This window comes from Lissotriton vulgaris, chromosome 5 (assembly GCF_964263255.1).
Source record: "Lissotriton vulgaris chromosome 5, aLisVul1.2, whole genome shotgun sequence".
In the NCBI taxonomy this organism is placed as follows: Eukaryota; Metazoa; Chordata; class Amphibia; order Caudata; family Salamandridae; genus Lissotriton; species Lissotriton vulgaris.
In genome coordinates this window covers 1,642,999,922-1,643,023,283 of record NC_141693.1, presented here as the reverse complement: position 1 = coordinate 1,643,023,283, position 23,362 = coordinate 1,642,999,922, and the positions used below count along the sequence as shown (strand labels likewise).

The 23,362-nt window shown below is 42.5% G+C and overlaps 1 protein-coding gene across 2 annotated transcripts in view; it reads right to left on the bottom strand.

The window, feature by feature from the left end:
* Positions 1-445: 445 nt before the first annotated feature.
* The window catches only part of TMEM98 (transmembrane protein 98), a 342,838-nt gene continuing 319,921 nt past the window's right edge, over positions 446-23,362 (bottom strand). For both annotated transcript variants that reach the window (XM_086923789.1, XM_086923788.1), the window contains exon 8: positions 446-3,611. In XM_086923789.1, coding sequence (XP_086779915.1) covers positions 3,404-3,611 — 208 coding nt within the window. In that variant the 3' untranslated portion in view covers positions 446-3,403. The remainder of the gene's footprint in view (positions 3,612-23,362) is intronic.

Sequence of the window (23,362 nt, the reverse complement as noted above, 5' to 3'; positions counted from 1 at the left end):
AGTAAACATTTAAATGAATAAAACGAATTTCGTTGAGTGCACTGCATCCCCAAATGCGATGCAGTGCGCGCAACAAAATTAGTTTTATTTATTTAAATGTTTACTTAACTGTAAAACTCCGTAATCCATACATTACTACCTCCCACCCTGCCCCTACCCACATCACCGCCCTGCAGGTACTCCCACTGCCGGCCGCGGCTGATGACATATAAAAGCATTTGATATCTAACTGTGCTGCGGTTTGCATATTTGAGAGGCTTTTACTATCTTTGTCCGCATTTCAGAAATGTTCCTTCTGCATTATTGGAGGCTCTGCATTACCCCTGACATTTTCTACACACTTCTCAGAAGGGCATATATTCAGATATCATGGGCACCCTTAATACCCAGATAGCAAAGTAACTCCAGCAGCGACAGCACTGAAAGTCAAATTCATCCACATGGGTTTTCAGAACATTTAATAATTTATTTAAAACTGCCTACAGATGTTTTGAAGTATTCTTAAAAATAATCCTTCATAGAGTTGGAAAATATATATACAAATGAAATATTTATAACACTAATAGGTAAAGTGTGCTTATAGAGCTTTATAAATGATAAGGATTCAAAGTTTTCTCAATCAATGTCATTACAGAATACTGATAGAACAGCCTGGTATCTTCAGTACCCATAGTTTATAAATTTACAATTTACCTAGTTAAATTCTAAAAACACAAAGATACTCAATGCCAAATAAAATAATAACATTGTACAGATAATAAAGGATTTGTTGCAGTGATATTCAGTCTCAAAATACAAACTCTTCACGTCTTGAAATCTTATACTGAATCCACAAACAATCAACCAATCAACTCACAAAATATGATATGCTCAGGAGGTGCAGTACTTTAGCTTCTTAAATCCCAGGGCTCATCTTCAGGTACCAGCGTTTCTCACCAAAGTAAAAGGTGTTGTGAGCATGCTGTTTTGCAGAATCAAAATGTAAGCACAATAGTTTCATATTTCGTGGATAAACAAACAAGCATTGACAAACCCAAGAGGTCTGGCCCTGCAAGCTGGTTATATTTTTTATGGTAAGCTTTGGTTGTAAAAAAAAACTTGCTACCTAGAGATGTCAGCCATTTACTTGCAAAAACAAATTTGAATTAAAAAAATCCAATTTTTTTTATAGAATGATACGGGTGCTTTTTAGTTTTAATGCATATCACAGGAACATACGAGTCTCATTGGTGCAAAAAATGCACTACTGGCTTTGCATTAGTGTAACCTAAATACATGGTTTGAAACAAAAGGGATGATTGCAAAAAACAAAAGAAGATTAAAAATAAAAGTAAAAAAGTATTTGAATAGTATACTATTGACCCACAAGCCCTCGCATGGAAATACATTCTTTTTAGGCAGATGTGATTGGCTAAAATCCTTTCACTGACAGTGCAAAATTACCGATAGCTGAAGTGGACTGACCCATTGCTCTTGATGCTTGCTGTGATGGGCGGATTCAAAATGTCAAAGACCGATGAACAAGGCATGGATGTCCTGCTTTATATGTATATATGTTAGTACTTTTTACTAATGATTTATTTTATTGCTGGCAAGACAGTTAAAGATGTCAATAGGCCAGGCCTAAACAATTACTTGACATCTAATCCAACACATGACTCCATTGGGCTCTCTATATTTTCCCATCAAGAAAAGGCATAAACAACATCCAGAATATAATGTCTGGAATGAAACTAGATGAAGGTGAAATGCAAGTAAAGAGGCTCTTTAATATGTACGATGCATGATATATGAAATGGAGAGAAGCCCCTTCCAGCATCATAAAACATAGTTCTGCAATAAGCTGTGCTTCATTTCTAATCATATTGACACTGACCTTATGTCTCTCAGTTACAGGTAGGTAACTATGTCTTGGTAGGAATTTACTCATCTTCTGCGTGGATGGACCTGTGACCGGCATCATCTCCAAGAAGATGTCTAACCTACACTACTCTCATTTTTGCTACCACAAAATTCTGTAGAGTGTGCCAATGAGATGCTGAGAAGCATAGGGAGCTCTATAGGGAAAGGGAGCCTCGTTTGAAGAATTACTGGTACTGGTGATCACATATCCGGAAGTGTACAGAAAAAAGAATTAGTGCTACCGAAATGGTGCAGGAAGTACATTATAGATATTAACAAGGGATTTTGAATTTCAAACGCATACCTCGATGTGAGAACAGTGGCAAGCAATATGACGCAACAATTCAACGTTTCTTTGTACTGTTCAAAAAGGAATAGTGGGTGGATGGAAAACAGACTATGGGCCTGATTTAGAGCTCAGCGGATGAGTTTCTCTGCCACATCAGTGACAGATATCCCCGTCGGTCAAAATATAAGCTAATATCATATAAAAGTATTTATATTTCGGTGGATGTGATATCCGTCACAAGTGAGACAGAGTAACCCATCCACCGAGATCTAAATCAGGTCCTATGTGTCTTAGCTGCCCTCATTCTATGCCACTCATATGGTATACAATTCTAAATTTAACAGCAATGAAGTTAAATAGTAATTCGATTAATGGATAGTGACTAGGACGGAGCATGCTGAGGTAACAAGCTCACTGTATGTAAATTCTGCATGGTTTTACTTTTTGTTATCCAACCAGCATTATGCCAGAGGTAACTATTCATTGAATTACCATGTAATAATTCGATAATAAATCGATGTATTAAGATGGATAAGAATTGTCTGGCATCCTGATTACCCCAAATGTATTACCATTACTATGTCCCTTCCATTGGGGCCAAGTTGGTGCCACAAAATGATAAAAAAAATATCTCCCAAATAAGCATATGGATTTGTTATTAAGTGGTCCATGTGAAATATAAAAGTATGGACCAAGTGTTCTGAGTGAAACCTGAAGACTATGACAATTCCTTCGTACTATGACCATGAGCAGACTATGAGCTCTATTAACCTGTATCTGATTCAGCAGTACTGACCACACAGATCATATTTGAATGTGAAGCAAATTGATATCAAGATATTTTCAAGGAAAATGTGGGAAGATTAATCTGTCAAATGAAAATAAAATGCTTTAAATAGCTCAATGTGCAAAGAAGAAGATCATATCTGCAGTAAAAGTAGAATCTAGACAAAAGTGTGTCTACATGAAACGTTTTCCTTCATGCAGCTATCAGCCCATAGTGAGCCCTGTTCACAAAACTCACCATTGCAGAACTCATTCATAAACACTTAGCAATCTGAGGCTTTATAGTACAATGGCACTTCCAAACACTCTATCATTGGTTTTTGTCAGAAAAAGTTCTACACCAATGACACATCAGAACTTTTCCTTCTGAACAAACTGTCCTCTTTATCGGTCATGCTGAAGTGATGATTGTGCTTTGCACCATGCTTAGATGGTAGACTGCTCTTGTAGGAAGTTGTCTGCTCCGGGGAGTGTTCTCTCTGGCTCTGAGGCCAGGGCAGCTTCTCGAAGGATCGCCATGTGCTCCTCAGCAGCCGACAGCGATTGGTCGATCCAGTCCATTCCTCCACTCAGGTGGCAGGCATTCCGGGTCACTAGAACCAGGTGACTGACAGAAAGGAGCAGGGCTGTGGTCCTGCAAAGAAAGAGAGATCAGATCAATGGCAAGGGTCATGAAAGAAAAAACGTAATCGGTAAAAGTTAGAAAAGGTACTGTTCACTGTTCCTAACTACTTAGGATTATGAACAATAACGTAAACAGATATCACATTCCAACAACACTATCATGTAGACATATCTGAAGCTACACAAGAGATTTAAATACTGCCCTCAGGTAATACCTCAGCAATGAGCATCTACTTCAAAGCTCAAGAGTTTTAGAAAACACCACTCAACAGAAGTTGAAGTGAAAAAACATTGTAAGGAGTATTCATTAAAGTGGAGTTACACACATATGAGCATATCTTCAGTCCACAAGGGAGAATATGAGGAGTCTCCTAGCCCACCCCAATAGAACAAAACCCACTCCTAGGTTTTGTGTTGTACTATGCGCTTCTGAGGCTACAGGAAACTATCATTCAACGTAAGCACCGGTCCCTCAAAAGAGAGTTCACTGTACTAAATTACACATAACTGTATGCTGATGTTCTGTAACTGAACACAACCATCTAGATGTCATTCCATAATCTTTCAAAAAGAATTGATATCATCAACCTATTTAAAAACCGAGGCTGAAGAAAAGAAAACCCATCCTTTGGCACAGAATAACGCAACAGGTGTTTTTGTAGATGCACGTTTACTTCCTACCGCCATGGGGTCTCTTGGCACTACTTACAGATAAGGGGCGTTTATCATTACCCAGCTCAATAGTCCTCATTTCAATGATCCCAGAGGACGAAAACATGATTTAAAACTGTGATTATGATTGAGTGCACTAGTCGACCAAGTCACTAGACTCAACTACCAGACAGAAATACCGAGCTTAAACATGATAAAGGATTTGTTGATAGGGCTTCAGGAGCCTCAGTTTTTGCAATATTGATCTTGTAAGAAATAAAAAAAAAATAAAAAGCAAATTTCTATTTGCACACCGTTTTAGAATTGCACCTTAGAATGGCTTTAAACCTTTGCAGAAATGAAGGGAAACTGTGCTTGGTTTAAACGTGTAGGAAAATAACGTGAAGAAAACAAAAAATAGTAGGCTATCATTCTGAATGTGCTCCTGTACCTAGGCCCAAGCCATATTTTCTTCTGACTCTTGCTCACAGCAAAATAGACATTTATTTAGAAGTTTTGTCTAATGCCAGGATCCTGCTAAAGAATGTGCTGACTTCAAGATTATGTTCTTTTTCTTCATCACACCATATTAGATCATCTTGTTTTAACAATGAACTTTACTGAGGATTCATAATGTATAGACTGTTAGAATGAATAATCATTTATATATATTTTATGCATGCTTAACCAGGACATTGTCAATAGATTTTTTTTCTCTTGTATTTGACTAGCACTTTGCAATCACAATGGGATATTGAACGCAGCTAACAGTTTAGGTAAGAAGGTTCTCATGAGAACTTTCCACCATATTTCAATATTCGCAACACTTGTTTAACTATGTACCGGCATTAATGTTTACCATGGGAATCGGGAGGAGAAGCAATGGATGTTGACGACACCATCGCATGAGCAGTTTCTATTGAATGAGAGCATCATACACCTACTAATTTTCGTTATTGTGTGATTGTATACTATATTTGAGTGCTCCTTGTTAGAGAGAGTTATTAGAGACTTGAGGAGAACCCTTGTCATTACTGAGACCCCATTATCTCCTAGAGAGTGTCTATTTTTCTTTGCTCCTTGTTGCTGGAAGCTACTGCTGACAGTGACCTTACCTTCCAACGTTCTAATTCTTCTTGATCAATGCTACTGCAACGATCATTCCTCTATCATTGATATTTTAATGGTTCCTACTGCAGCTGTGGAGAACGCGGCTGAGTTTTCTGAATGAGTCTTTATGGGAAGCTCAAGATTTTATCAATGATCTGAAAATCTTGCTGTTTTCTAGAAAGAACTCTTCATAGGTTCCTGAATTAGGGTAGGTTAGGCCCTTTAGCTTGTTTAGTGACAAATCTACTTTAGGGAACATCCAATTTCATTTATGCTGTCACTAATCAATCTTTTATTCGATATTTCTGTATCTGGGTTAACTGGAATAAAGATGACAAAACCATACTAATCCTTTAAAGATAAATAAAGGTTTTGGAAACTTCTACTAATTGTCGACATTGACTGAAAAAATGGAACCTGACAGAAGATCATATTCATGACCTGTACTATTGTACTTGCTCCATTTGCAACACAGTGGCAGAGGTCGATCTGACCCATCAAGCGCCATCTGGATTTCGAGGGTCCAAGCTGTAGGTTTTGGTGTTTCATTTAATAGTCTATTTTTGCCAATCTTTGGGTGCTCACAATCTTTACTCAAAATCAACTTTTTATTAGAGCCATTATAGAACCAGAAATACTTTCAGGTTCTTCTCAAACCGTGTGCAAGCCAATTTAGGCATCCTTTCTTATTTTTTGAAATATGAGACATCCAGCTATGAAAAAACCTGGTCTCAACTATTCAGAGCTTACCTCTAAGGACATATCCTTTCAGACAAATAAATACCACAAGAAGTCTCTACCTGTGTGGATCAAACAGGTGCTAACAAGTAACAGTCCCAGTAAACTGGCCTATCTACAGAAACATGCACAGGGTCATAAATTCAAAAGCATATCAAAATGTATTAATAATCAAGTAATACATCTTTATACATAATTAATCCAAACGTTCAAAAAAGTAACATCCCACCATCCCATTCCTTCACACACTCATATCCACAGACTCATAAACAGCCATTCTCATTCGTCCTGAAAATCAGAGGTCCATTCATAATAGCAGCGGTAAAGGTAGTGTTTGATACAGGGGACCATACTTGTCATGAGGGGTTATTATATACATCAAACTGTTGTTATGCATAAAAATCTTTCTTTCTTTATACAAAATATCGTCCAATTGATATACAAAGTTAAAGAATAGAGAAGAACAGATGAGATGATAAATATCATATGGTCCACATGTATTTTCACATGTGTTGCCGACGCGCGTTTCGGTGTACGACCTGTATGGAGGGCTCACCTTCCTCAGGGCGGGAATTTACGTAAAAAAAAGGGAGTTTGGGATGTACCTAATGCAGACAAACAGTTTTTCATGTCAAGAATACAGATTATACATGATATACACACAATATAATAATATATATAAAATAAATGGTGACCCAAAGAATTATTGATAAACCACATGCTCATTTAATCAGCAGAAGAAAGGCTCAGTGTCCAGGGCAAAAAAGATTCTTTGTTAAATAGAACGACCTAAAATTAGTGGGAACAATGTGTATAGAAGTTCAATATGGAAACCTAATAGTAACCCCAAGTAGAAATCGAGCACATAAACTATATAGATACCTGGTTTTCAGATACCAAAATATGAAAAAATGACTGAATGAATTGGTGGTTACCTATAGAGGTGAAGAAAACATGAAAGTATTAAGCTCAATGGAGCAAACTGATATCTTGAATACAGTTGGCTGGTATTTAACAAATAGACTAGGATTTTTACCAAGAAGGAAATGGTGAAACTCGTAAATGGGGCAGAAAACAGGATCCGCCAGATGATGTGTTCGGGCAGGCGAGTCCTAGATGAAAAGGATGCACGACAGAGAAATCTCAACGCTCCGGGGTCTGTATAGTAAAAGGCAAGGCAAAGGAATTTAAATCCAAAAATGTGGATCCTTTTTTACAACCGATAGTGAAGAAACTACCATCTTATGTAAAGGACACAGGCCACTTTATATCGAAAATTGAGGGCCTCCCATATGACCATGACAGGGAAATATGTTAGTGGCTATGGACCTGGAGTCCCTTTATACAAACATCCCCAATCTAAAGCTCTTCAAGTAATCGAACAGTACCTTGAAGCTGAGGATAATTGCACTAATGCTCACTTCATTCTCAATGTCTCAGCATTGTTCTCAGTGAGAACTGTTTTGATTTCGAGGGGGAGTGTTACCAGCAGGCGAAGGGGGTCAGCATGGGAGCTGCATGTGCCCCCAGTGTGGCATGCCTTTATATGGGCCATATTGAAAAGCTTAATATCTACAACGTACTGGCCCCTTTTAGCAAAAATGTGTGCCACTGGTCATGCTTCATAGACAACATTTATTTCATCTGGAGGGGTGACCAGGATTTGATGGACAAATTAATTTTGTGGATAAATGTGGTACATTCCAACCTGAGGTTCACAGCCCACAAGTCATAACAAACTAGAATTCCTTGATGTTTGGATTGAACATCTAGATTCTAAACTCATGGTCTCACTCTTTACCAAATCTACGGCAAGAAATAATAAACTCTCTCCTCCCTCACCACGTCTCTGAATGCCTCATACACCTCCGGCACCCCTCCTCTCCAGATTCCCTTGTGCCTCTAACTCTTTTCTTTTTCAGTTTCTCCTCTGGCTTTTTCAGAGTCACCGTAGCTTAAGTCTTCTTCAGATTCTCTTATGACTCCAGCTCTCTTCATTTTTAGATTCCCCTTTTGCCTTTAACTCTCGTTTTTCAGATTCCCCTTGTGCTTTTAACACTTGAGATGTCATCAGTGATGTCATCTGAGATGTCATCAGTGATGTCATCAGTGATGTCACTGACCATGTCATGAATGATGTAATATGTGACATCATCAGCAGTGGATTGCAGGTGCGCGAAATATAGTTAGTACAACTAACTATATAGGAGCAATTTCAATGGTTTTTTAAATGCTAATTCCTAACTATATAAGGCCTGAAACCTATGGTTTTTTAAGTGAATATATATATAGATCAATTTCAACTTAAAACATAGTTAAAAAAGGACCAAATTCAATGTTCAATGCTCTATTAAAAATAACAATAAAATATCATAAACAATCTGTTATTTCATTACACCCTGTGTATAATTTTATAAAATAGAAAGAAAATGGAGGAGATGGAATAGCACCATACAGTAATTTTTAGTCAAGGGCCCCCCTAAAGGTTTTTTTTTGTTTCTAGTCATCAATGGGACTTAAGTTGTTCCTTCCCCAATAAATGCTCCATTTTCATGACACGTGCTCTTTCCAAAATGAGATCTTCTCCACGGTGCATATAGCAGGTATCTAGACAGTGTAAAGACAAGTGACCCAGTTGTATCTGATTTAAAAACACGCAGATCTTCTTTGGGGCGTGAAAAGGAAAGCACGCGATATGCTGGAACAATCCAGGTTTTCCTCAATGCTGCATACAATTGGCAGAAAAATATAAAGTGCTCTAGTGTTTCAGGGCTAGTATTGCATAGGGGGCATAGAGAGGTTACAGATGCATTCGTCCAATTACCTTTCAGCGCATTTAATGGAAGAGCCCCGGACCTAAACTATATATAAAGTGCACATGTTTGAGGGGGTTCAATTTCATCCATATATAATTCAAACTTAAAACAGATTTTAAAATCTAAAAAACAAGTTGTTAAGGAACCATTGATCCTAACTTCAATACATGAGGAGTCAGTCTACGCCCAAAATCTCCTTTTTAAAATGTACCCCATCTTTTTATAATAGATTTCGGGTCTTTACACATAACACCCAGTCCAAGTTTATAGAGCCAACCCTTTTCTTTTTTAAACCATACCAGACGCCCAGTCTGATTATGGTAAGCAAGAAGCTCCTCCGTTGGCTCCTTGATGGGAATCTGCGTCTTTCTGGTCCAGAGTCTAAGCCAGAACATAAGCGCCTTCAGGGCAGCGAAATGGGCAATAGATCTTAGGCCAAGGTCTAGGCGGAGGGGTATTAATGGCATATTTCTTGGTAAGTTTAGAGCAGCTCGTATACATTTATTTTCTGATATTTCCAATTGGTTCAATTGTTCCAGCCCCCACAGTTCTGCCCCATATAGAGCTGCGCCCTTTCCCTTTGCCCGATATATTTCTAAAATTGGGGAAATGGAATCAAAGGAAGAACTATTAGCTTTCTTAATTATAGTATAGTCTACGTGTTGCAGAGAAAGTACACTCTTCTGTATTTGGGGAGACCAGGACACATTTTCGCTGACTCGAACTCCCAGGAAATCAAATACCTTGACCTGGTCTAACTTCTGATTACTTTTCCTTAGTTTATTCTTTGTGGATTTATACGGGTTAAAGACCATGAACTTGGTCTTTGCGCAGTTTATTTCTAGACCCCTTTCTTTGCACGTAGTTGCAAATTTAGTAAGTACTTTCTGAATCCCCATAGGGGTTTTAGAAATAAGCAGTGTGCCATCTGCAAATAAAAGACAGGGAATTTGTTTGCACGCTAGTTTGGGTGGATCGCCACCACAATCGTGGAGATCTTTGATGATCCCGTTCATATATAAAGTGAACAAGGTAGGCGCCAAGACACATCCTTGGCGTTCCCCTTTTAAAACCGGGATATTTTTTGTTAGATTACCATCTATGTTACCTCTAACTTAAGCATAGTATCCAGGATGCAACTGGACCAGAAGTTGAAGCAGCCCCCCCAGGGGACCAAGTTCACTTAAGGCAACCCATAATTTATAGCGATCTAAAGTATCTAACGCCATTTTCAAATAGATGAAAATGACATACAAGTGGCCCTTCAAAATATTTACCTCCTTCCAAATTAATAATAAAAACCAAAAAACCTAATCTAGGGTACTCGTAAAGGGTTTAAAAGAAGCCTGCAGATGAGAAAATATACAATAAGTCCTCCATCCAACCTTGGATGTGGGTTAGAATCATTTTACTAAATATTTTTTGAGATACATCTATAGGCTGATGGGCCTATAATTACCCGGGTCTCCCTTGTCGCCCTTTTAAGGTCGAGCCTAGGGCAGCGCGCATGCGCTGCATAGGAAATCGACCTCTTGGAATCTCTTGCATGTGGTGCTCACACGCCATTGGCCATTGCATCTGGCTGCAGCACGCAATTGACCAAAGGCGTGTGGATGTCCCAGCTTTTAGGAAAAGTTCACTCCCAGAGTGTTTTGCTCTCAGGAGCCAGCAGCGGCGCGCAGGCTGACATCTGTTTTGTGTCACGCAGAGGCGCGCAGGCTGACATCTGTTTTGTGTTACCTTTCACTTACGCGGCTGCGGCTTTTATTGTTGTCCCATTTATTACTTCCTGGTTTGGCTTCCTCTGGGCTGAGCTCTTGCGTTTCCGCCGAGCCTTATTTACTCTTTCCTCGCACTGTTTTTAGGCTTTTCTCTTTTAAACATTGTACCCATGAAAGGCCGTGTATTTTTAAGGTGCTTCGGCATGGGGATGTATACTGGGTCGTAATGTTATCGCCTGCATTTAGGGACAGGGTTGTCAGAATTATTTTCGAGGTAGTCCCGGAGTCACTTTCTATATCGCGTGTGGGGCATGTTTTTGTCCCTAAACACACACGCTGTTAATAGACAATGTGTGTGCATTTTTTTGGGCCCGATAGACACGCACTGTTAACATATAATGACTGTGCACATATTAAGTTAACTAAAAAAACATGCTGTGTTTACCCACACACATAGTGTTGCTGGCTGCCCCCCGCTTGCCTCACATTATTATGAAGTTCCCAGAGAAATATTGTATCAGGGGCGTAAATGCAGTCGCTTTGTATTTCGCGTCCGGGACATATTTTATTTTGGGTCTAAACACACATGCTGTTAACATGCAAATCCTGTGCACTTTTCTTCAGCCCTATACACACGCGCTGTGGACATACAGTGCCTGTGCATTTTTTTTGGCCCTTTACACACGCTGTTAGCATACAATGCCTGTGCACATATTTAGTTAACTAAAGGACACGCTGTGTTCACACACACACACATAGTGCTGCTGCCCACCCCCTCTTGTTCTGCTCTCCTGCCTGCTTGCCTCACAATATTATGTAGTTCCCAAAGAAATTGTGTATCAGGGCCGTATTTTTTTTTGCGTTTAGGGGCCTTACATGTTATCACGTGCTGTGGCATTTTATTATGCTAGTGGTAAACACTGCCTATTTCTCCGTAATCCGATTTTGCGGTGTATTAGGCCAATTTTTTGGACTGTAGTCAAATTAGGGACATAATATTACTACGTATAAGGAGCTTAATTTAGGGTGGTGTGTGCCAGGATGCTTAGCACTGTTTTAAAGCTTTTCTCCTTTAAACATTGTAGGCAGAAGAGGGGTTTTATTTTCAAGATGCTTAGGCATGGAGATATATACTTCTCACTTGACAACTCGCTAACAGAGCAGAGGCTGCGTAGATGTCTCCCAATATCACTCTCTATTTTGTTTGTTCCCATTCCCGCCACCCTTTTACATTGCTTTCAATCCAACCGAAAGCTTCTACCAGGGCCGTAATTATTGCGTTCAGGGGCCTTACATCTTATCACATGCTGGGGTATCATAATAAGCCGGTGTTAAATACTGCCTACTCCCCAGTAATTAAATTTTTTAAAAACAGTTTTGTACCTATTTTGTAATGCACTGTGCAAAACTGTTCAGTTTTACTTAAATTTGGTCCGTAATATGAACACAAGCAAAAAGCCTAAATTAGGGCGGGGTCTGCCAGGACACTTAACACTCTCCACAAATGTGATCACGACCTTGGGCGCTCCTACTAACGTAATTTAACAAGTCGTTATCACAAAGCTTCACAGGGACCAGACCAGCGAAGCCAAATAAACAGCAGGCACCCACAACACATCTCCCCCACTACTCTTTTCCTACCATTTATTTCTATCGTTTGTTATTTGTTCGTCAAACGCTTCCTTACAATATCCCATATCTTTCCACACAACTTAAAGTACTTTTTATAACAACCTTAAGCTAGTGGTAAACACTAGTTATTTCTCCGTAATTTGATTTTGTTTACCAGTTTTATGCCGAATTTGCGGTGTATTAGGCCAATCAGTTGGGTCGTAGTCAAATTAGGGACGTATTATTACTACGTACAAGGAGCTTAATTTAGGGATGTGTGTGCCGGGACGCTTAGTACTGTTTTTAAAGCTTTTCTCCTTTAAACATTGTATCCACGAAAGGGCTTGTATTTTTAAGGTGCTTCGGTATGGAGATATATACAGGGCCGTAAAAATAGCACCTGTGAAGAGGGACGGGGTTGTCAGAATTATTTTTGGGGCAGGCGCGGAGTTGCTTTGTATTTCGCATGTGGGACATGTTTTTTTTTGTGCCTAAAGACACGCGCAGTTAACATACAATACCTGTTCATTTCTTTAGGCCCTATACACACGCGTTGTTAACATACAATGACTGTGCACATATTTAGTTACTTAAAGGATACGCTGTGTTCACCCATACATTGATTGCTGCTGCCCCCCCTCTTGTTCTGTTCTGATTAAAACAAGCATTGGCATAGCCAATAAGTCCCACCTTTGGGACCACATAAGTATTTAGTTATGCAGCTCTATATCCTCGGTGCAACAACATTAACTGCTGTATGGCTAAACAGAATTTCTGTGCCCTTCCATCAGTCAGGGATATCCCCACCATGTGTAATAGCTGGATATACTGAAAAGGGGTAAAAGGCCCCATATACTAGGTTCTGGAACGTACAGATCCCCAGGAAAACTATCAAGCCCTAGCACCTTCCCTGACTGTAAAGAAGAAATCACATTAATCGTTTCTTCTAATGAATAACAAACTTCTTCCACACGTTGCACTGTAAGGGGATCCCTATTAGATGCTACTGTATCAACAGGTGCACTCCCCCCTGAGAACAGGCTCTGAAAGTGCTCTACCTACACTTTGGGTTGTATATCAAAATCTGTTTAGTTAGCGGGCTGTTTCATGCCTTTCGATTGTAAGTGCCAAAATGTCTGGGAGTCCTTCTTTCTTGACGCCTCCACCAGATTGCGCCAATTTTCATCCTCCCATGCCCTTTTGGCCTCACCCTGAATTCTCTTATTGGCTCTTCTTTCATTTACTTATTTTATTTATTTATTTTATGCATTTTTATATAGAGCGGACTTTACCCGAAGGTGTCATAGCGCATCACAATAGGAACGTTAATGATACATGAGTAGAAAATACAAGTGAACAAATTACAAAAGCAAACGTTAAGTTACATGAGGTAAAAGGGACAATTGTGAGCAAACAAAATACAAGAGGTAGCAAACGGTGCATTACAGAAGGAAAAAAAGTGACATGTCTGCAAGTTACAAAGGCGTACAAAGTACAAGTTGAGGTATAATACTGTAATAAATGGCCGACACTCAAACACAAAAACAAACGTTACGTAGGCAATGGTGGCACTTGTGCAAGTATCTAAAGCAAACAAAATGTAGGAGGTAGCAAACTGTGTGTTACAAGAGAAAAGTGACGTGTGCAGGTTACAAAGAGTACCAAACACAGCTAGAGGGATAATACTTCAATGAATGGCAGACACTCAAACACAAGAACAAACATTACGGAGGCAATGGTGGCACTTGTGCAAGTATCTAAAGCAAACAAAATGAGGGAGGTAGCAAACAGTGTGTTACAAGAGAAAAGTGACATGTGCATGTTACAAAAGAGTACCAGACACAGGTAGAAGGATAATACTTCAATAAATGGCAGACCACTCAACACCACTCAAACCACAAGAACACACTGGAATAGAATTTCCTATAATGGAAGGTCGAGAATTATATTTGGAAGTGTCTTTGAAGGAGGAGAACTTTGAGGTCAGATTTGAAGGCCTGGGAGGAGGTGGTGGTCCGGAGCTGCAGCGGAAGTGAGTTCCAGATTCTCACCGCGTTGCCTGAAAAGGATTGGGCCATCGATCTTTCCTTGTTGAAAGTGGGAGGTTTAAGCAGTGGATTTTCCGCATTACGTGATGGTCTAGAGCCTCCAGAGAGTTTCAGTTTATTCACCAGGTAGCTAGGAGAGGAGGAGTGCAAGGCTTTGTGGGTGATACAGGCAGTCTTGTGATACAGGCAGCCTCAATGGGAAGCCAGCAGAGGGTGGATAACAAGGGTGTGAGCTGCTGAATGGAGAACAGATTTAAGGAGGCTTTGTTTGCACTCTTTATTGTACCATGGAGCTACTTTAACAGTGGATATTTTAGTGTTACTCTATCTGCTAATAATAGCCTTTATATTGGAGGATACGTAAAAAAAAAGTGGACAAAATAGTATCTTCATTTGGGTCCTGGTTTCCAAATACCTCTAGGGCCTCAACAACTTTTTTATAGCTAGTTGATAAGAGTAACTCATCAGAGATTATCTGTGGCCATTTAATTCTCCTTTTATTGTTGGAAGTAATACCTGGTGCTGCTACTAGGCTTGTTTGGTGTTGAGGTAAGATAATGCCTGATAACTCCAAAAATAGTGCGTTGTGATCACTATCTTCTCTATCCAGGACAGTCATATCATAAATTTTGGATGATAAATCAAGATCTACCATGATGACGTCAATTCTTGTCTTAATACTGCCCCTTTTGACAGTGGTTTTAACCTCTACATCTGTGGAAGTCTGCACATTACAGGCACAAACCCTGTTGATAAGTGCAAAGGACAGTACTTGCTGACCAACCTTAGTGATTCTTTTCAGTGCTGGTATTTCAAGCTTTTTAATATCTAGGGCGTGCTCTTCTTCCAGTACCAGATCTGGAATGTATTCAATCGGTTCATGGGTTATATTAAAATCACCAGTTACAATAAGTGAATACCCTTTGCAAGAACTGTCGAGGAATTCAGTAAGTTTTAATACAGTATAGGAGTCCTTGTGGGGGCTACCAAACAGATTATAAAGATTATTTAACCTCACATTCCCTTTAGCTGAAATAATATCCAGGCCTAGAATTTCCTGTGATTCAATGTGTAGCCGCTTAATGTTACAGCACAATGTAGTCTTAACCCAAATTAACAATCCTCCCGCAGGTCTGCCAGCTATCGAGTGTCTAGCTTCAATACTAAAAGTGGTGTACCCCACACTGTAATACTGCTTGGTTGCCCAAGTCTCTTGCAGAAGACAAATGTGACTACTGTCCACAAAACTGCCCCATTGTGGATCAATTTGTTTTGATTTTAACCCCGTAGTATTCCACGAGATTATATTTAGGTTCTGGTTCTCAAAACTCTTACATGCATCTGCAGTCCTTCCGTAGGTTTTTTTCCTACACATCCACCATAAAGTGCACACTCTCCCTTAGGTATGACTAGGTTCCCATTCTCTTTATTACTCTTGTTGCTTATGTTTAAAACCCTACTTGGGCTAGTAGCAATATCCACTTCAGTTGGTGGCAGCCCACGTCTACAACTTGACCTTAGTCAATCTGGATAATCCAGCCCGAAAGTGCCTGGAATCTATGCCTAGTTTCAATGGGGAAATAGTCCCTAGATATCTGCGGGAAGGAAAGCGCTTTTGTGTTTGTACTACTAATCTTTCCATTAGCTTTAAGGTGCCTGTAAAAAAACCAGGGCATAGTGCTAATCCTTTGCTTAAGTTCTCTCCCTTGATTTCCTTTCCAACCATTTATCAATGTTCCAGCAAGGGCAGGTGACCTTCAATTTATTACTACACAATCACCACAGATAGACTTACACAGAGGACCAATCCAGCTCAGTTTTCTCACAAATAAATAAAATATCATCATAATAGGTATTATTGAAATCAGAATTGAGAGAAAGCCAATGGTATACCTTATTTTTCAGGTGGATCGTAGTTTCTTCTATATTTCTCTGTAGTGGGGGGACATTTGTTAAAATCGTGCCATAAGGGCAGCATTCTGGAGGAAGATCCAATTTCCTATCAGGTTGGGGTGGGGACAGGGTTGCTGCCTCATACGGTACCACATTTCGCTGACCATTACATACAAAGTCATTGGCACTACATGTAACCGTAGGTGTTTTAGAACAGCTTCCACAATTTACTCCCCCTGTTTGATGCTTTGCTTGTCTCATATACTTGCCTTGGGATGTACACTCCAAGTAGGCTTTTGCTTTTACCCTGGTAGTATTTGCCTGAGGAGTTTGAGAAATGTTGCAACAATGCCCATTTACCACATTAGACTGTCTACCAGGTTCAGGACCACCCTCCATACCCGGAGAATCAGAGCTTCTACATACAATGGATCCAGACCTACCTAACAGAGTGTTTAGGTTATTTTCAATAGCACCCACATTTCTATCTACAATATCTATCCTTGCCAAGATTGGTGCAAGATTTTTTGCAAATAAATTGTCAAGATGCATGATTAATGTCTCAGTGTCTTGTTCAGTTAGGGTTTGGCAGACAGACGACATGGGGTTAGATCCTGACAAAGTTCTAATTTGGTTGACCATGTTCCCTTCATACGACAGAACCTTTGCTATGTTTTTAGCTCTGATACTAATTCTTGATGGAAGTTCCTGGGTTTTCGTTTTCGTTTTCCTCTTAACTGGTGGTTTCTTAACGTAGGCGAGGTTGAGATTGGTGGAGATAAATGGTCTGCAGAAATTACATGAACATCCTCTGACATTAAACTAGCCAGTTTTTCCTTTTCTATTTCGCCAGATTTTCCATTCAGAATTGGATCTATAATCAGGGCAGCAGGCAGACCTCCCTGCATAGACAGTCAACGCTCAACCCCTAAAATTTCTTTATCCAGGGCTCTAGCAGCACGTGTCAGAAAACTGTCCAGTGTGGAGTTTTGAAGAGACCTCGGTGTACCCTTCTTTTTCACCCAATTGCTTCCATTTGGATATTTAAGGGAGTTAAGTCAACCCCTCACTATAGGCCGGCGGCCGACGAGTATAACTAAAGTGTAATCAGGAACTTACTTGAGTGGAGTTCCTCAGCGACCTACAGCATCTCTCCCCGATTGACTGATGGTTAAATGAAATTGGCAGATGGAAAAAGCACGTGAGTGGGCACAGCCCGGCCTCTTTTGGGCTTGGACGGGCGCAGATGGCCCCGCCCTTGGTCTGGGCATGGACCGGGTGCGGCCAAGACACGCCTGCGCATGTCCAGCACTGCGGGAGCCTGCGAAGGCTTTTGTGGCACCTCTGGGCGCAAGAGGATGACGTTGGCTGCAGCTGCCGCGAGTAGGGATGGGACCGCTAGTCCTGCCCCCCCTGGAAGGCAGCTGACCCAGGCGGCTGCAGTAAACGTAAGGCGGGCATCCCGCGTTGCAGGAGCCCGCCAAGGCTTTTGTGGCATCTCCGGGCGCAAGAGGATGACATCAGCGGCAGCGAGTAGGCCTGGGACCGCTAGACTTGGTCCCAACTGGAAGGTAGCTGACATTGGCGGTTGGCGGCGGCAGTAAAGGCAAGGTGGGCGTTCCTTAGCTCTCTTATTCCACAGATCCTCCTGCTCTTTCCTGCCCTCACTCCCAGCTGCTCCTTTGCCTGCTTCCCACCTCACTCTGACTCCACCTAGCGCTCTGCTCCCCACCCTGGTAACGTACATAATGGAGGCCGCAGCGCAACCCCATTGAACAGGTCCCTCGGCCAACGCTTCCCTGCTGCTCGCACTAACACGATCATCACTCGCTCCTTCCTCATCTCGTCCTGCTTCTAATTACCTCACCGACGTCTGACACTCTTTCTCCAGTTTCCCTTGTGCCTCTAATACTCTTTTCATTTTCATATTTGCTTTGCTTGCCTCTAACTCTCTTTGCCTTCAGATTCCCTTTTTGCCTTTAACGTTCTTCGTTTGTGAGAGTCCCCTTTTGCCCTAACTCTCTTTTTCCACAGATCCCCCGTCTCATTTAAGCTGTTTCCTAGCCTGCTTCCCACCTTCCGCTGATGACGCCAAGCGCTCTGCACCCCACCCGGTTAACCTACTTGACTTGATTGTCCACCCTCCCAGCTGCTCCCTCGCCTACTTCCCACCTCACTCTGCCCCCACCCAGAAACCTACACCTGGGTAACCTACTTAATGAAGGCCGCAGTGCGACCCTATTAAGCATGTCCCCAGGCCAGCTCACCCCTGATGCTCACACCAAGCAGATCATCACTCCTTCCTCCTTCCTCACCGTGCCTTGCCTCTGATTCCTTCATCCGCTTCCAACACCTCTCTTCTCCAGATCACCTGGTGCCTCTAACTCTCGTTTTTTCAGATTCCCCTTGTGCATTAACTCTCTTCTTTTTCAGATTCCCTCGTGCCTCTAAGGATCTTCGTTTTCAGATTGCCATGTGCCTCCAACTTTCCTTTTTCAGATTCCTCCATGCCTTAACTCTCTGCTTTTTCAGATTCCCTGGTGCCTCTAACTCTCTTCTTCTTCAGAAACCCTTGTACCACTAACTCTCTTCTTTTTCAGACTCGTGTTGTGCCTTAACTCTCTTTTCCCGCAGTTCCCCCTGCTCATTTCCCGCCCTCCCTCCCCGCTGCTCCAATGCCTCCTTCCCACCTCCCTCTAACCCCGCCCAGTACCACAGCATGAACATTCAGGCAAGGCCGAACAGAAAAGCCTAGATTAATTAACATGTTTTGGCATCTTAAATATGGGAGCAGCAGTGTTCCAGATAAAGAGCCAGATCAATTGCCTATACCTCTTGTCCACCGCCAACACTATTATGCAAAAGATATAATTTAGCCTTTGGGATAGGGACATTTGTAATAATCTGTGTTCTCTCCTGCAGCACTAATTGTAGTTTTTGTACAGTTTCAGATCTAAAACTATCCTCAGTGATACAAGATGGAGGCTGTTCTGTAACGTTTTCTACAGCACTCTTCAAGGTATTGGCAGCTACTCTTCTCTTCAAGGTGTTGGCAGCTACTCCTCTCTTCAAGGTGTTGGCAGCTACTCCTCTCTTTCAGGTGTAGGCAGCTACTCCTCTCGTCAGGGTGTTGGCAGCTACCCATCTCTTCAAGGTGTTGGCAGCTACTCCTCTCTTCATGTGTTGGCAGCTACTCCTCTCTTCAAGGTGTTAGCAGCTACTCCTCTCTTCAAGGTGTTGGCAGCTATTCCTCTCTTCGGGGTGTTGGCAGCTATTCCTCTCTGCAAGATGTTGGCAGCTACTCCTCTCCATAAAGTATTGGCAGTTTCTCCTCTCTTTAGGGTGTTGGCAGCTACTCCTCTCTTCAGGGTACTCCTCTCTTCAAGCTGTTGCCAACTACTCCTCTCTTCAAGGTATTGGCAGCTAGTCCTCTCTTCAGGGTGTTGGCAGCTACTCCTCTCTTCAGGGTGTTGGCAGCTACTCCTCTCTTCAAGGTGTTGGCAGCTACTTCTCTCTTCAGGGTGTTGACAGCTACTCCTCTCTTCGGGTTGTTAGCAGCTACTCCTCTCTTCAAGGTGTTAGCAACTACTCCTCTCTTCAGGGTGTTGGGAGCTACTCCTCCCCCAAGGTGTTGGCAGCTACTCCTCTCTTCAGGGTGTTGGCAGCTATTCCTCTCTTCAAGGTGTTGGCAGCTACTCCTCTCTTCAAGGTGTTGGCAGCTACCACACTCTTCGTGTTGTTGGCAGCTACTCCTCGATTCAAGGTCCTGGCAGCTACTCATCTCTTCAAGAGGTGTTGGCAGCTACTCCTCTCTTTAGGGTGTTGGCAGCTACTGCTCTCCCCAGGTACCTCTCTCTTTAGGGTATTAGCAGCTATTCCTCTCTTCAAGGTTTTGGCAACTGCTCCTCTCTTCAAGGTGTTCGCAGCTTTTCCTCTCTTCAGGGTGTTAGGGTGTTGGCAGCTACTTCTCCCCTCAAGATGTTGGCAACTATTCCTCTCTTCTGGGTGTTGACAGCTACTCCTCCCCTCGTGATGTCAGCAACTACTACTCTCTTCTCTTCAAGGTGTTGACAACTACTCCTCTCTTCAGGGTGTTGGCAGCTAATCCTTTATTCAGTGTGCTGGCAGCTACTCCCCTCGTCATGGTATTGGCAGCTACTCCTCATTTCAGGTTATTGGCAGCTACTCCCCTCTTCAATGTGTTTGCAGCTGCTACTCTCTTCAGTGTTTTGGCAGCTACTCCTCCCCTCGAGATGTGTACAGCTACTTCTCTCTTCAGGGTGTTGGCAGAGACTCCACACTTCAGTGTTTTGGCAGCTACCCCCACACCCCCCGAGACGTTGGCAACTACTCCTCTCTTCAGGGTGTTGCCAGCTACTCCTTGTCTCTTGGTTTTCCAAAGTTGAAGGCTGATTTGCATATGGCCATGTCTGAACTGGGGTGGCATGGTGAGCAAAATAACGATGGATTAAACTCTGATCTGTGACTGGGGGTGAATGTTGTGCCATTGTGCAACATTCCGTCCATCATCTTGTGTGTTCTGCTGTTCACCCTATGTGGGAAGGGTATGCCCAGATGTGGGTCACGTGCTCACTAAGCCACTGGAGTCAAGCTATCCTGGCTGAAGACGGCTGATAGCTAGAAACCGGTCCTAGGATGCTTGATTCCGGTCCAGGGAAGACATGGCTTGGCAGTTCGGGCTGGACTGTTCCCATGAGGCACAGGGTCAAGACTGATTTGCATATGGCCATGTCTGAACTGGGGTGGCATGGTGAGCAAAATAACAATGGATTAAACCCAGATCTGTGGCTGGGGGTGAATGTTTTGTCATTGTGCAACATTCCATCCATCAACTTGTGTGTTTTGCTGTTCACCCTATGTGGGAAGGGTATGCCCAGACGTGGGTCACGTGCTCAATAAGCAACTGGAGTCAAACTATCCTGGCTGAAGACGGCTGATAGCTAGAAACCGGTCCTAGAATGCTTAATTCCGGTCCAGGGAAGACATGGCTTGGCAGTTCGGGCTGGACTGTTCCCATGTGGCACAGGGTCAAGACTGATTTGCATATGGCTATGTCTATACTGGGGTAGCTTGGTGAGCAAAATAACGATGGATTAAAATCAGATCTGTGACTGGGGGTGAATGTTTTGCCATTGTGCAACATTCCGTCCATCATCTTGTGTGTTCTGCTGTTCACCCTATGTGGGAAGGGTATGGCCAGACGTGGGTCCCGTGCTCACTAAGCCACTGGAGTCAAGCTATCCTGGCTGAAGACGGCTGATAGCCAGAAACCAGTCCTAGGATGCTTGATTCCGGTCCAGGGAAGACATGGCTTGGCAGTTCGGGCTGGACTGTTCCCATGAGGCAAAGGGTCAAGCCTGATTTGCATATGGCCATGTCTGAACTGGGGTGGCATGGTGAGCAAAATAACCATGGATTAAACCCAGATCTGTGGCTGGGGGTGAATGTTTTGCCATTGTGCAACATTCCATCCATCATCTTGTGTGTTTTGCTGTTCACCCTATGTGGGGAGGGTATGCCCAGACGTCGGTCCCATGCTCACTAAGCCACTGGAGTCAAGCTATCCTGGCTGAAGAAGGCTGATAGCCATAAACCGGTCCTAGGATGCTTGATTCCGGTCCAGAGAAGACATGGCTTGGCAGTTTGGGCTGGACTGTTCCCATGAGGCACAGGTTCAAGGCTGATTTGCATATGGCCATGTCTGAAATGGGGTGGCTTGGTGAGCAAAATAACAATGGATTAAACCCAGATCTGTGACAGGGGGTGAATGTTTTGCCATTGTGCAACATTCCGTCCATCATCTTGTGTGTTTTGCTGTTCACCCTATGTGGGAAGGGTATGCCCAGACGTGGGTCCCGTGATCACTAAGCCACTGGAATCAAGATATCCTGGCTGAAGACGGCTGATAGCCAGAAACTGGTCCTACGATGCTTGATTCCGGTCCAGGGAAGACATGCTTGGCAGTTCGGGCTGGACTGTTCCCATGAGGCACAGGGTCAAGACTGATTTGTATATGGCCATGTCTGAACTGGGGTGGCTTGGTGAGCAAAATAACAATGGATTAAATCCAGATCTGTGACTAGGGGTGAATGTTTTGCCATTGCACAACATTCTGTCCATCATCTTGCGTGTTTTGCTGTTCACCCTATGTGGGAAGGGTATGCCCAGACGTGGGTCCCGTGCTCACTAGGCCACTGGAGTCAAGCTATCTTGGCTGAAGACGGCCAATAGCCAGAAACCGGTCCTAGGATGCTTGATTCCGGTCCAGGGAAGACATGGCTTGGCAGTTCGGGCTGGACAGTTCCCATGAGGCACAGGGTCAAGACTGATTTGCATATGGCTATGTCTGAACTGGGGTGACTTGGTAAGCAAAATAATGATGGATTAAAACCAGATCTGTGAGTGGGGGTGAATGTTTTGCCATTGTGCAACATTCCGTCCATCATTTTGTGTGTTTTGCTGTTCACCCTATGTGGGAAGGGTATGCCCAGACGTTGGTCCCGTGCTCACTAAGCCACTGGAGTCAAACTATCCTGACTGAAGACGGCTGATAACCAGAAACCGGTCCTAGGATGCTTGATTCCGGTCCAGGGATGACATGGCTTGGCAGTTCGGGCTGGACTGTTCAAATGAGGCGCAGGGTCAAGACTGATTTGCATATGGCCATGTCTGAACTGGGGTGGCTTGGTGAGCAAAATACGATGGATTAAACCCAGATCTGTGACTGGGGTTAAATGTTTTGCCATTGTGCAACATTCCGTCCATCATCTTGTGTGTTTTTCTTGTTTGGTCCAGTCATTGAAATGTTATTGTACATAACAGCTTTAGACTCTTCAGCTAGTGCTTCGATGCTAGATTATTAGAAATAACGACCTGAGGCTAAGTTGAAGCATCGATGAAGGCAAATAGTCTTCACTGCTGGTATTGTAATGTTTCTCAGAAATGAATAGGGTGGAATTCGAGATAATGCACACTTTAGTAACAGCCTTGGGATGGGCCATCATCTCTCCATTGCGAGCTCTACAAAATGTGATATGCCGTTGTCAATTTACTATCTCAGTTGTCTGGGCAATCATTTCCATGTGTTTTCCTTTTCATGTAATACTTATGTTATAGACAGAACATCAACTGTTCTGCTGACCAAGGGAGTGT